The following is a 14,211-nucleotide window of genomic DNA, read 5'->3' on the forward strand; positions in this document are numbered from 1 at the left end:
AAATACACCACAATAATGTCATGTTCGGACAGCCCGTCAGGAAATGCGTTTTTAGTGGATTCTCTGATCAGTGGCCGCACCGAGAGCGGCGGAGGTCACTACACAGGGAGCGCGGTGTGTGTGCCTCATAGCACCGCTACAGAAGTGCCTTACGGACTACACAACTATGGATACTTCCCAGGTATGGGTAAGCGGAGCGAGGTGGGTCCCCAGAACATGGTTTCCGCCTCAGGGGCGTACATGCCCAGTATGGAGATGTGGATGGACGCGCAGAGGTCATGTCGTATGGACCAAGAGCACCCGGTAGGTCCCCAGGTCGCGCCCTGCTCTTTCCCGCAGAACATTAAGGAAGAGAGCACCTACTGCCTGTATGAGCAGCCGAAGTGCCCTAAAGCCTCCACCGCCGAAGATCTTACATATTCGAGGTTAACTACGGCCGGCCTCGGGTCGAGTTCTTGTACAGTTACCGATGGCGGCGGCGGGGGCTCAGTGCCTGTGCCGGGCTACTTCCGCTTGTCTCAGACGCACGCACATTCTCATAAACTTTACAACACCAACGGCCCCCAGCCGAACCCTTCCCATTCTCATTTTGGCCTACACCCCACTGCTCCTGCTCGCTTCCACACGCCACCAACCTCGACTTCTGCTCCAGCCACGGCGCAGGAAGGAAGGAACACCGAGGAGCCCGTGTCCTCGGCAAAAGCAGACGTGCAGCCTCACGCTGCACCGGGTGCCGAGGACACACGAGAGTCCTCGGATGCAGAAGCGTCCTCAGCTGACGAGGTGGAAGAGCATGACAAAGACAGGCCAGCAAAGACCAGTAAAGGTAATCACGGATCATCATAGGTGTGGTCCTGCACTGTTGTTTTGATTGCATGCAGGTAGAGTGAGGCTTTATTAATGACACCTGTCAAGTTTTATTTTACTGGTTTGGCTGCAGTGACAAGTTAAGAAACAGGTCTGAAAACTTTGTATTTACTTATCATTGTTTTCTCGCTCTAACAACACACGTTTCTATTGTATAAATGCATTAAAATAGTGTATTTGTGCACGAATACGTCCGGACGTAGAATGCGTAAAATTTCAAAATGAGTCAAGGATTATACAGGGCTTTAGTTAGGGTTTAGTGATCCATTCCTTTGACGTGATATGACACTAAGGAATTATTTTCAAATAATACAAAATAATAAATTTTAAATGTACTCTTAGCCAGTGTTTCTGTTGACCGCTGCGTAAAATATACTAGTACACAGGCCTATATGTAGCCTATTAGTGTTGGCCTCCATATTTTTTCCGTGCCGTAACGTTTCTATAATTTGACTCCTTTTGTGACACTGAAATAATGTTTCACTGGACTATTGGTGTAAAATGTTAAATGCAGTGTTGTGTGATATTTACTGTGTAACTATTACTGACACGTTTCACTTATAAGTGTGGTGAGTCTGACAAAGAGAGCGTACTTTACGCATAAGACACACACACACACACACACACACACACACACACACACACACACACACACACACACACACACACACACACTATTAGTGTAATATGTACATAATAGATACACACTCCCAGGTGACCTCTCCTTGTTTCTCCCTCACACACACACACACAGCACAGTGAGTCATGTTGCAGTGCGTAAAACCATCTATCTGCCATTTTCTTCTTTAGGAGACACAAAAAGTGAAAACACAGCCAACTGGCTGACAGCAAAAAGCGGCCGGAAGAAACGCTGTCCATACACCAAGCACCAGACATTGGAGCTGGAGAAGGAGTTCCTCTTCAACATGTACCTGACCCGAGAGCGCCGCCTAGAGATCAGTAAAAGCGTCCACCTGACGGACAGACAGGTTAAAATCTGGTTCCAGAACCGCAGGATGAAACTGAAGAAAATGACGCGGGAAAACAGGATCCGGGAGCTCACCTCCAACTACGGATTTTCGTGATGAACGAGGTGATCACATTGAAATAGAAGAGAATTGGTGAAATCAATTACTACACCCCCCTTTCCACTTCTCCAGCCAACCCTCCCCTCCACCCCACCCTCCCTCACCACTTTGTCCACATGACTCATTTCACTGTGGGGTCTACAACTTTCTTTTATTTCCAGACACGCTCAACGCCATCGTCCTCTGTGAGCTACGGAGAAAAGGAAAAAAAGGCAAAAAATGAACGTTAGAGGTTCTATTTGATTGTTTTCTGATGTTGTGTTTTTGTATTGTCGACACGTTTCTGTCACGTCTGTCGTATGGTTGGATAGTGTCGTCAGTGGAGTTAAATCAATGCAGTTACACACACACACACACACACACACACATACACTATGCCCTAGAAGGTGGTTTAAAATGCCCCCTCCCACCCCACCGCTGGAAAATAACCTTTTTTAAATTTAGTCAAACAAATATGAATCTATTTACTTTTAATTGGAATTGCATGATATAAAGTTTTCCTACATTTTGTTTTTTAGTAATTTGAAACCACCCTGGAATATAAATATAATGCCCATGTTTCACCAAGGGAGGAATAATTCATCTATGACCATTAGATGTAGTCCACCACCATATAGGTCTATTCTATGTATGAGCTAAATGTATAAATTGAGTCTTTATTCACGTTGAGGACGTTTACACGAAAACGGTGCGCAAAGTGTAGGAGGAATGTTTTTATTGTATATTTCTGTGTATATATGACATTGTGTTTTTGTGTAATGCTTAATAAATTATCAGCTCGCATTAAGGACTAGCTCTTTGTATTTTTGTACCATGCGTTTATATATATATTTTTTTAGTCTTTTTAGTTTTCAGTTAATATGACACAGAAGCAGAAAAAGGCTTTGTTTGAAATTCAAAGTCCAAAATAATACATGCTCCTTCACTGGGGACTGGCTTGTTTTTTCGTGGACCAGCTTAGAAATGTTTCTGGGGGCTAATGTAATGGCCATCGGAAATAATTAAGATATTAGGCTATAAGCCGTCTAGCTGCATGCCCAGCCGGCTATTGTAGAGTTTTATGACTGGCTGGTATATGAGGTTTCTCCCTCTCCTCTAAGAGCAGCTTCAGTCGTGGGAGAGCCTTTCAGACGGAGAGGAGGCCCGGCTCTCAGCTAGAAATCTGAACTGTACAGATACACTGTGGATAAAAGATTACCTTTGGCTTTAGTTTGGAATACTGGGATTAACATTTCTGGGGTCGGGTAAGTCTATTCATCATTGTGAATTTGTCCATTTTGCGCCCTGTTGCAGCGGCTTCACTTTAGTGTGTACAACACACACTTGCACTTTCTCGGTACAGACGAATTTGTGGACACTTGATGACGGAACCGACGACCACGGTGCATTATGAATTGGCTGATTGTGTTTCACTTGAGGCCCGGATCGACTGTCGAGTGGTTTAGGTAGTTTCATGTTGTTGGGGTCCATTTCTAACTCTGCAACATGAAACTGTCTTAATTGCCCCAGTTACATACATCTAAACCAAACGGAAAGAAAATCGGGGACATAAAGATGATGGGATTTGTAGAAAATTGTGAAGAGGTGATTTGGAAGCATGTTCTAAACCTGCCTGGCTTATAAATCGGGGAGGGGTTGGCTGGCTGGCTGGCTGGCTGGCTGGCTGGCTGTTATTGTGTATATTCTTCTCCTGTCTCCTGTGATGTTTTCTGTAGGATTCCACATTTGTTTTGTCTTTTGAGCCGGAGTGGGCATGTGTGCTGAATTTAAACATGATCAAAGCTGAGCTGCAGTATGCGTCGTGGACTTGGGATTATGCCGTGAGTGTTTTCCGTGAGTAGTAGTGACGCAGACACGCCAGACAAGGCCTCGGTTACGACCACTGCAGTGGAGGGGAAGGGGAAGGTGAATGGGGCAACAGCGACCTCCGTGGGCAATGAGACCGGATGCTTCCGCTGCGCAATAGTAGGCTCAGACAAAAGGAGGGGAAGGGCTTTATGGCGATATTTAGATCCGCCAGACAGGCTGTTATCTGCAGAGGCAAAAGAAGTGAATAGCCCCTGCGGTAAACTGGGTGAAAAAACACCCTGATTTAGGTTTACAGCCTGAGAGCCATTGGCACAGTGGCGTCTTTTCCTGCTCTGAAGGTGTTTGTCTATTCTAACTTTTAGTGCACAAATAGGCGCACAGCCGCTCTTTTCCCCCCCTCGGCTTGTTTGATGTCTGTTGTCCAAATAATGTGCAAGTACCAGTGAGGTGATAGTCTGTCTGCAAGCAGAATGCACATTATGGACACCTTGTCTTTTTTTTTTTCTGTGCTCCTTTGCTAAATGCTGAGAATAGCTGTGTGTTGAATTGCTTGTGGCCTTGTGGGGTGTTGGCCAAGCTCTCAGTTTATTTGCTGGTAATAAATAAAACAAGCAGGGTAATATGTGAGAACTCAAGGTTGCTGCTTAGTGCATCTGCAACGTGGGTTCAGGTTTAGGATATAATGTGCATTTATACGCACTTAGCCTCCTCCCTTTTCCTTAAAATTCACATTGATTTTAAGTTATTGATGTTTTTCTCCCAGTGAATACACATTAAGTATCATCAGTGTGATTATTCTGTTCTCTGGTTGACAAAATATATTTTCGGCTGAATACATTTGTACTAATCGTGCTTCAGTTATAGGTTATCAAACATGCACCCTGTGTATTTATATATAAACCTTCTTATATTATACCGTATTAACGGGCAGTTTTCTTCTATTAATTCATGCATTTATTTAATACATTTTAGAATCTAAAGCACCACCACATAGCCTACAGTAGCCTATGTTTAAAATGTGCTTGTTGTGTTTACCACTCCTCGCACCATTACATTTTAAAAGGAGGAAACCGCAAAGGCCACATTACGCGTATGTGTAGCAGTGTTTAGGTGTAACGTTAGACCAAAGCACTGGCTGCTGGCGGGCATTAGAGTTCATTTGTTAATGGCAGTGATGAAACCAACATATAGGCCTACACAAGTGATAACGGCTGTGCAAATTATAAACGGGTTAAACGGCAGGTCAGGCATCGAGAAACCGGGATCCGACATCAACATGTTATGTTGAAATATTTAATAAACATTCGACTATCGCACTTCATGTGGATCAGTAACACACCCAATTCATTCAGTTTCTTTGCTCGTTTTAAATTGAGATTGTACTATTTTCTATTGTGACAATTTTCTATCACACATGAGGCTACGTTATATTTTATATCACGCAGTCATAGGCTGTCCAATAAATGTTAGTTATTTTATTTATTATATTGAATAATGGTTTTTGAGCCGCAGTTAGAGCCACATTTAATAGTTTCAAACTGTAACAAACTTCAAAATAACAAACCTGTTTTTTTCTTTTTGTTAATCTGACTGAAATTTTCAGAATAAAAAAAAATTTCAAAAAAAAAAAATCTCATGTTTATAGTTTTTTTCGGATATAGGAAATGTATATAGTCCTGTTTTGTTTTAGATAAAACTGTATATATGCTGTAATGTGGATTTTTAGATCTTAGATATGTAGCCCTGTCCCAATTTATACGATGACGTGTAATATCTGTGTCTAAATAAAGAAATTAGGTTATTGGAGAAAAATATGCCCATATGATAAACATTAGCATATGCTTTGTTTTCAACACAGTTTGCACAGGCCTACACATAAATGTGTTATTTATAAATATTGAACTGAAAATAACCATTTTAGCCTAAAACTATTATAAATATGACCTTTTGTCTTTGTAAATTATGTTTGATATTTGAAGTTGAAAAGAGGAAAATGTACGGCCTTTAGAAGATGTCTGATGCAGCAGAAACAGAGTAAAAATAAATACAAACGTAATTTGTACGGACGTGATTTGAGATCCAGATGTTGTTTGAGCTTTATGTTGCAAAGTTTTTTAGTATGGTGTTTAAAATGTGTTTTGGTGAGCAGCAGTGGTAGGGTGCTTACGTGTCCTATAAAGTAGCTCGTAAAATAAGACTTCCAAAAACATACTGTATCGTTTTGGATAACATAGGACGGATTTTAACAGCAACAACTGGCTGAGGCACTGTAAAAGTAAAAGTTTTTTTCTTCAGTCATTCATATTTCCCATCTCACAAACAGCAGATCTCGCTCATATCTTGATAATTCTTAGCTTTAAAAGTGGAGGTTGTTATAGGAGAGCGGGTGAGTATTTAATGACCAAAGGGATTGATTTATCCTTTATTGTTCAGCCTTTATGATCACGTGTGTCTGCTGCCCAATAGCATGGCAGCCTGTCTCCCCATTACTAGCCCACTGTAGTTCTCTGTGGGGCCAAGTTGCTACTTGATTTCTCCACATTGTTATTTTGTGAGGCTGGGTTTACTGCGTGTGTATGTGTGTGTGGTGTGTGTGCGCGTTTTTACTTTTGCATGTATCTGCTGAATGACTGCGTACATGTGAAAGTATAATTTTTCTGCCATGTCGACATCCGGAACACTGACTAGTTACTACGTCGATTCCCTCATTCTGCCCGAGAGCGAGGAGGTATCCGTGCCGAGATACTCCTCTGGTCCTGGGCTCCAGCATGCCAGACAACCCGCCTCTATTAGCGACCACAGCGAGCTTGGGACTTGCACCTTCCCGTCCAAACCTCCGGTATTCGGGCCGTCATGGAGCCACGTCCCGGCTCAGTTCCCAGGCACCGTCTCCTCTGTTTATCATCACCACTATGGGCATCCCCAAGGCGCGGTGGGTGCAGATACAGATGGCCGTTATCAGTCGTGGCTGCTGGAGCCCATGTCTGGTTCCCTGCCCATGACCGGATTACCGACGACCCATCACTACGGTATCAAACCGGAGGGTCTGGGGACGCGAGCTGACGGAGCGCTGCCGGGCTCCCACACGGCGCTGCTGCTCTCTGATTACGCCAACGGGACGGTGGCGACGACATCACCGGTTGAAAAGGACGCCCTGTCCGGCCAAGCAGGGGACATGAGCGGAGAGGGCGAAGAGAAACCGGGCCTGGATCCAAGTAAGTGGCTGCAGAATCCTTTATGTTTATAGTAGGCTATTTATACCGCATAAAGCTTTGAGGATTGGGGTGCGTGATGGGGGTGCGCGTCTGAACAGATGCCATTTACGTGCCATGAACGTGCCATTTCCTTATGGGGACTGTTAATGGCCCAGCTCTCCCATTGCTATATTAGATAACCTTTTGCAGCTTTTAAAGTGAACGTGAAGAGACAGAGAGAGAGGGAAATAGGAGTGAGTTTTATTTGGATGTAGCTGCCTTTACATTTGTAGCCATTTTCTTCTCACCAGTATAGGAAGTTATTTTTTTTTTTTTTTTTGGTCTGAGCCAAATTATGAGTGATGCATGTTTTTTTTTGTTTGTTTTTGTTTTTTTAAACATTTGGCCACTCAGCACCGGGCCCTCACACCAGTGTCGCACCCCACTCTTTTCAGATAACCCAGTGTCCAACTGGCTCCACGCGAGTGCCACGAGAAAAAAGCGCTGTCCGTACACCAAGCACCAGATCCTGGAGCTGGAGAAAGAGTTCCTCTTTAACACCTACCTGACCAGGGACCGTAGGTACGAGGTGGCGAGGCTGTTAAACCTCACCGAGAGACAGGTTAAAATCTGGTTCCAGAACCGCAGGATGAAGATGAAGAAGTTTAATAAAGACGGCGCACCGAAAGACGAGTGACTGAAGCCGTAGATAAAGATTATTTAGGCTGATGGCTGAGCTTTGTGTGTGAAAGCTCTGAATTCTGCTGGACCTTGTTTTTAAACTTCATTGTCTTATTGTTCTATATAACAGAAGCTACTAGGCTTATTTGTCTTGTTAAAAAAAAGCATGTTGGGCTTCAGTTTGATGCGACTACCTTTATATTGCACAATTTTAACAGTGCCCACTCGTTTTTTTTAATTTGTTCTTTTCTTATGTTGAGTTGAATTAATACCTCGTTAAAGTGTAGGCTGTTAGTTGGCCTGATCCCTGTGCTTGTTTGTGTATGGATGTTTCTAGTTGTGTGTGTTCTCTGGTTTGTAGTTCTATTTGTTGTCTATCTCTGGGTCACCTGAGCGTCTAGTTTGTAAACTGTGTTAATTTTATTGTTTCTCCCTTACTACTAGAACTATGACTGATGACCATGAGTTTGAATCTAACATTGGAACCGTAGAAAAACCGACTGATCGCATTTTGAAGTAGGTACATAAACCTCACACGCCTCTTGAAAATGCTTAGTGAATTAAAAGATGTTATAGAAGCTATATTACATGACATTGTTGACTACCTATGTGTCTTTCAACTACCTACAATAACTTCTTTTTCCGTTGGCGGATTATAGTAGATTTGCTTGCATTAGATACTGAACTATGTTTGAATTTCAGGGAGTAACATTTTGAAAGAACATAATGTTTGTTAGTGAGAGAAAATGATTTAAAACACTGTAGGCTACTTAATGAATACCTCACGGTCTGCTTGACCGTCTGACTTTTGGTTCACAAATGTAATTTGTACTTTATTTATTAAATAAAACAAATTATATCTGCGAATGCATGCACGTTACATCCTTATTTCATTTTGGCCTCATATCGAAATGTTTTCTTTTTAAATCACGAATTCTTGGTGCGCAAAAAGTCTTTATCAGTGCTAATTTGCATTGCAAAAATTATCAAGGTTACTGCTGTCAACCACACACACACACGAAAAAAAAAAAAGATATCTGGATACTTTAATAGGCCTGAATAGTGCAAATTAACATTTCTTTTAATAGTTAAATAGTTGTTTAATAGTTTTTTTTATAAATATAATATTATAACACACACACACACACATCAAAATTCACACGCCTATAAGTGAATAATTGTGTGTGTGTGCGTTTGTGTTTGTTTGTGTGTGTGTGTGTGTGTGTGTGTGTGTGTGTGTGTGTGTGTGTGTGTGTGTGTGTGTGTGTGTGTGTGTGTTTCTGTTTCTGGATTGGGGACAGAGCTGCGTCTTGGCAGAGGATGTTGTTAGCTGTATACAGCCATAAAAGACAATTACCGCTATAACCTTTTATGGGGTGCAAAGCGCTGCGAGGCGAGAGGACACAAAACAAAAAAAGACACCGAGTGCTTCGACAGCTGAAGCCCAAAATAATGCAGCTGATGTGTTTCTGTTCAGCTCAGATATGACAAGGCCTCTGAGCCTAAAGCTCCGTCATTAGCGCCATCTTCACACAATTAACAATAACAACAAGCCCATTATGACAGATTATGATGACATACAACTTTAGATTTCAGTTAAAAAGTAAAAAAAAAAAACATGACCTCAGATGGACAATCCAAAAGGTTTTTAGCGAAGATTTCGGTCAACTATGTCTAGTTTTAAAGTATGGTCTCCCTGCGTAAAGCTGTTTCAAGTCTCTGCATGTTGGAGGAAATATTTGGCACAAAGATATGGAACATACGGCTTCAGAGCTGCAAATTCTCCTGCTCGACCAGAGACAGTCCCATCTCCGTCAAATGCAGCAGGTAGACCTAATTTAGTTCACATTAAGGGCTGTACAGAGGCGGATACATTATTGTAATTAGAAGGTAGGCTAAGTCGGACTTTGGTCGAACTGGAGTGCTGTTGTGACGCGTTAAAGGACGCAGATGGACCCAAACTTCAAAGACTCGTACAGAGACAGTGCAATAAAACGCCTGGTCTGCTATACTGTCTGGCATTCCAGTTTTAATGGCTTTATGGCCGTCCAGACACAATTAGGCCGTTTCCAGAATGGCACCCATTTGTTTTTTCTTCTCTTTCTGTGGGACTGCGCTCTGGACAAAAGGCCGAGCGGAAATGATCAGCTTTATTGGATTCTCCCCGACGGGGACGCGCAGGACTCACGGTCATTTGGAGCGATCCTTTGTTCCTACCTGGGAACCTTCCGCCCTCTGCTCCTCTGCTGGGCCCGACCTAAAGGAGAAGGAGCAATAAAGCCAGCAGCAGAGTAGCAGGCCTTACTATATAGATGCTTATATCAAAATCCATCTGGACAAGTCTGTTGGAGGACACCGTCGCTTTGCTTAAAAAACAAACAAACAAACACAAAGTTGCCTTTGATGGTCATTTCTCTGACTTTTGACTTGTACCTTGTATTTTCTCTCGGATTGCGACAGAAAGACAAAACACCCGCGCACTGCTGCCTCCCCATCCTGCAGTCCCTCTCAGTCACCAGAGAGTGGCGACACTGTTCCACAACATCACACACACATTACTTTTAACCAACACTCCTCCCTAATGAACCTGCACTGAGGAAAAACACTTTAGTAACATTTTAAGAGTCCAGCAGAATAAATTCACACCATTTACAGCCTCAGAGCAGAAGCTGCTTCTGCAGCCTGCGGCTCTGCAGAGAAGAGTGGAACAGCCAGCACACACCGTAACTGCTGCATCACTGCTTGTGCTCTCTAATAGCCGCTCTGTTCACCGCTGCCCCTCTCTTTGGGATGATTTCGTACGCTTTTATAGACGTAACAATTTTAAACTAAATTAATTTGTTTGATAACAGAGTTATGACTAGCAGGAAATCTGGAGCATTTCCCCTCAATTTATCCACATAATCCACACGAATGAATGCATTATGTCCTATCAAGATATATTTTACAACAAACCACAATCGACACAGTCACTATCAATAATAGTTTTCCATGTTTCCAAATAATTTAGTGAATTTAGGCAACAATAATAATGATGATGATGGTAATAATATTAATAATAGTTTTTTCTAGGTATTTCTGACTATTCGCTTTTTCATCCTGCGTGTGTGCGCATTGCAGTCACACTTTTTACTAGATTATTTCCCAATTATGGAGCAGTTAGCTAACACTGTAATACCAGAATGAACATTTTTTTGATGATTTACTACTATTAACAGGCTATTATTATTATTATTATTATTATTATTATTTATTTATTTATTTACTTATTTATTTATCTTTTTATCTATTTATTTATTTATTTAAAATAATATATAGGCTAAATAAACCGTAGCCTATATTTCTATAGAGCGTGGGTTAATTGCACTGTTGATGACTGAATTAGTTAAATATAATCCAAATACTGTCTGTATGTATATTTTATGACACGAAACTGGAGGTATTGTTTTTAGTTTTTTTTTAAGCAAGAGAAACCAACAAAATCACTTTCTGTTGGGATAGTATTTTTTTTAATTTTATTCATGATAACTATTATAACCAATTATCATAGTAGTGTAATTGTGAGCTTATGATTATCATTATCATGTTGGTTAAATATTCCACAAAAGTAGCTGCATGAAATTAAAAGAATAAAGCTCGATGATTAATTGTAAAACAGTTGTGGGCATGAAGTTAAATTACGCAAATTTGCTTTTTCAGTGGATTGTCTGAATTTCACTCGTGTGTGTTGTGTGTGAAGCGTTAGTCCCACTCTGCAGTCCTGCGCCATGATGAAATCTATGTCTGCCTGCTGATTGGATGAGAGCGGCCAGGCCTGTGTCACGTGGTGAATTCTTTGGTCCAGAGGAAAAAATGGGGTTTGGTGTAAATCTAGGGTGTATTGCTGTCATATATCACACTACCTCGTAAAAACGACACTGAGGATTCTGGGCCAACAAATCAGAGAGGAAAAATATGAGTTCTTATTATGTGGACGGTCTTCTTAGCACATATACGGCGGGTAGTTCTCTGTTCCCAAACGCAGACCGGGCTTCTTGCGGTATTGGACCTAGTGGAGAGGACTATGGCTCGGCTCGGGCTGCAGCGGCCATCGCGTTTTCACCGTCCCTGTCTGCAGTTTACAGCGTCAATAATGCAGTATTCCAGAGCCGCCCCGTGTTTACCTCGGGCTATAGCCAGGTGCAGGACGCACACACACTGCATTGCAACCCGTTTGACCAGAGCCGCCTGTTCACCGACAGCTGCTGCCATCCGGGGCCGGGGCCCCTCACCTCGCCGCCGGACAAACAACACCGGATGTACCCGTGGATGAGAGCATCAGGTATGTGCTGATACTGTGTCTTATGTGCTATTTCTAAGCCCTCAGGTCAATGCTTTTACAAAACATTGGGATACTTACACTGACCGTTAGTGGTTCAATTAATTTCGTGAAGCCATTGGTGTTGCATGGAAAGAATCGTAAAACTTTTATTGCGCAACTAATGAGTTCTGCGGCCATAAATTCATTTGGCCAGCGCTTCTGTGTGTTCAGTACGCAGAGACCTTGCCGCTGGGGGGGTTTCTCTGCACTCCTATTACTCTTATAGCCTCTTCTCCCCTTTGTGGTTGTAAAAAAAGCACCGGCCTGTTGTGTAAATCAGTTCTCTTGCAATCTGCAGCTCCTTTCTAATTGGGTCGGCACTGCAGAGCCTCTGTTATTTTCTGAAACTCTTTCGCACACAATGCTGCATCAATATGCACCGGTATTGTAGTCTGCGTAAAAAAGTCAGGTGAATTTAGAATTCAAGCAGTAGACCTTAGTTATAATTTTGGAGGTGTTGGGAATTTAATTACTTATGGCTCCTTTGGTGAGCAAAACATTGCTGGCATTTAATTGGAAAGGCATGCAGAGTATAGAAGGGGGGCACGAGCCAAACAGGACTACTTTAAATAGACGCAGAGAACTTCAAAAAATAAAATAAAATTTAAAAAGTTAAAAAAAAAATGTAACTGTCTCTCCTACAGATTCGCGTGTGTGCCAGGGGAGTGTGTTCTGTGAATGAGTGTGTTGGGGCTGAAGGAAATGTAAAATATGAGCCAAAATTAATTGCGCAATCACAAATGAATGAATAAGACCCAGGATATTTCCTGCTGCAAGTTTTTATTGTAAGCACCACTATAATTAAGGGTTTATACAGTATCATATTTCATACACGAGGAAAAAAGAAACAAAACAATTAATTTTCTGCATATAGCTCATGCATCGTATCTTCTCTCCAACAGATCCAACTCGAAAGCGTGGTCGGCAGACCTACTCCCGGTACCAGACCCTTGAGCTGGAGAAGGAGTTCCATTTCAACCGGTACCTGACCCGCAGGAGGAGGGTCGAGATAGCCCATGCCCTCTGCTTGTCAGAGAGACAGATCAAAATCTGGTTTCAGAACCGCAGGATGAAGTGGAAGAAAGACCACAAGGACGAACCGGTGTCAAACCCTGGGGAAAATGACGGTGACATCCAGGCGGTGTCTGAGGCCAGAGTGGGGGAAGCTGGAAGCACCGGCAGCTCCGGTTTGGAGTCAGAACCCGCTGCAAAGTAAAGCAAGGGAATTAAAACACTTAATTGTGGGTTTATTATGATAAGTATGGGTTGGAATATAACTGACATACCATTCATGCACTACAGTTTGAATGACAGCTGAAGGCAGTTATAAACTAAGCATTTATCAGTATAGACTGTGAGATCTGCATTTCAAAATTAAAAACCCGAAATGCATTAAAAGAAAAAGCTCTGCATGAAAGAGCGATATTAACCCACCTATCCAAACTCTATTTTTATATACAACCACAGTATGTAATTTCACCTAATTATACTACTGAGCCAACATTCCTTTAACGAAAAGCTACCTAACTTTTTACCTGCTAACATCAAAAACACTGACGCAGCGAATTCAACATATGTTGAAATTGATTGTAAATTAATCTGCTCTACCTAGTTTTCTTTCTTTTCCTTTTTTTTTGTAGCCTTTTTCCAAAGGGAACAAACACCACATTCGTCGTAAATGTGCCTTATTTTGAAAATAGACTAAATAAAAGGGAATGTTTTGTTAGTTAAATGCCTCCAACTGTGTTTTAGGTGCTTATTTAGTTTTAATAGGCCTAAGTTTATCGTTATATTGTTGCTTTATAACCACTTTATTCATTAGAATAGCAATATCCCTGTTTTTATCTTATTGTTGGAAACCAGAGTGAACAGAATTATGTTTAATTTCGGATTGAATTTATGCAATCTACCTCAGACTCCCAGATGCTTCCACGTGCTTATTATACTGTAAACAGGAATACCCTAATGTAAATGTTATGAAGTCTTAGCTATATACTGTTATTGCATATTACATGTTTCAAGAACTGCAGGCTCAGAATTTCCTGCGTGAACACCAATAGGCTAATAAATTAAATTTTATTTAGGCAGCATTACCTTTCAGTATCAGGTTCTTTCTTTTGACGGTGTAAAATGAGTAGGCTACTCCAATCCACAATGTGCAAATACTGTGATATATTTAGGCTCAGTGCCCACGTTTTCAATGTGAAGTAAA

The 14,211-nt window shown here is 41.8% G+C and overlaps 3 protein-coding genes across 3 annotated transcripts; all 3 read left to right on the plus strand.

Annotated features, from left to right (window-relative positions):
- On the plus strand, nt 1-1,952 carry LOC111223222 (homeobox protein Hox-A10). Its single transcript, XM_022747284.1, has 2 exons — nt 1-826; nt 1,678-1,952. The coding sequence occupies exons 1-2, from the start codon at nt 16-18 to the stop codon at nt 1,950-1,952; spliced, it is 1,086 nt and encodes a 361-aa protein (XP_022603005.1). The 5' UTR covers nt 1-15.
- Nucleotides 1,953-6,326: 4,374 nt separating this feature from the next.
- Nucleotides 6,327-8,096, plus strand: hoxa9 (homeobox A9). Its single transcript, XM_022747200.1, has 2 exons — nt 6,327-6,979; nt 7,414-8,096. Exons 1-2 carry the CDS (start codon nt 6,427-6,429, stop codon nt 7,653-7,655), a joined length of 795 nt encoding a protein of 264 aa, XP_022602921.1. The 5' UTR covers nt 6,327-6,426; the 3' UTR covers nt 7,656-8,096.
- A 3,419-nt stretch (nt 8,097-11,515) lies between these two features.
- Nucleotides 11,516-14,211, plus strand: hoxa7 (homeobox A7). Its single transcript, XM_022747008.1, has 2 exons — nt 11,516-11,960; nt 12,902-14,211. The coding sequence occupies exons 1-2, from the start codon at nt 11,594-11,596 to the stop codon at nt 13,213-13,215; spliced, it is 681 nt and encodes a 226-aa protein (XP_022602729.1). The 5' UTR covers nt 11,516-11,593; the 3' UTR covers nt 13,216-14,211.

The sequence above is a fragment of the Seriola dumerili genome, unplaced genomic scaffold (genome assembly GCF_002260705.1).
Source record: "Seriola dumerili isolate Sdu_G_001 unplaced genomic scaffold, Sdu_1.0 BDQW01000110.1, whole genome shotgun sequence".
Lineage (NCBI taxonomy): Eukaryota > Metazoa > Chordata > Actinopteri > Carangiformes > Carangidae > Seriola > Seriola dumerili.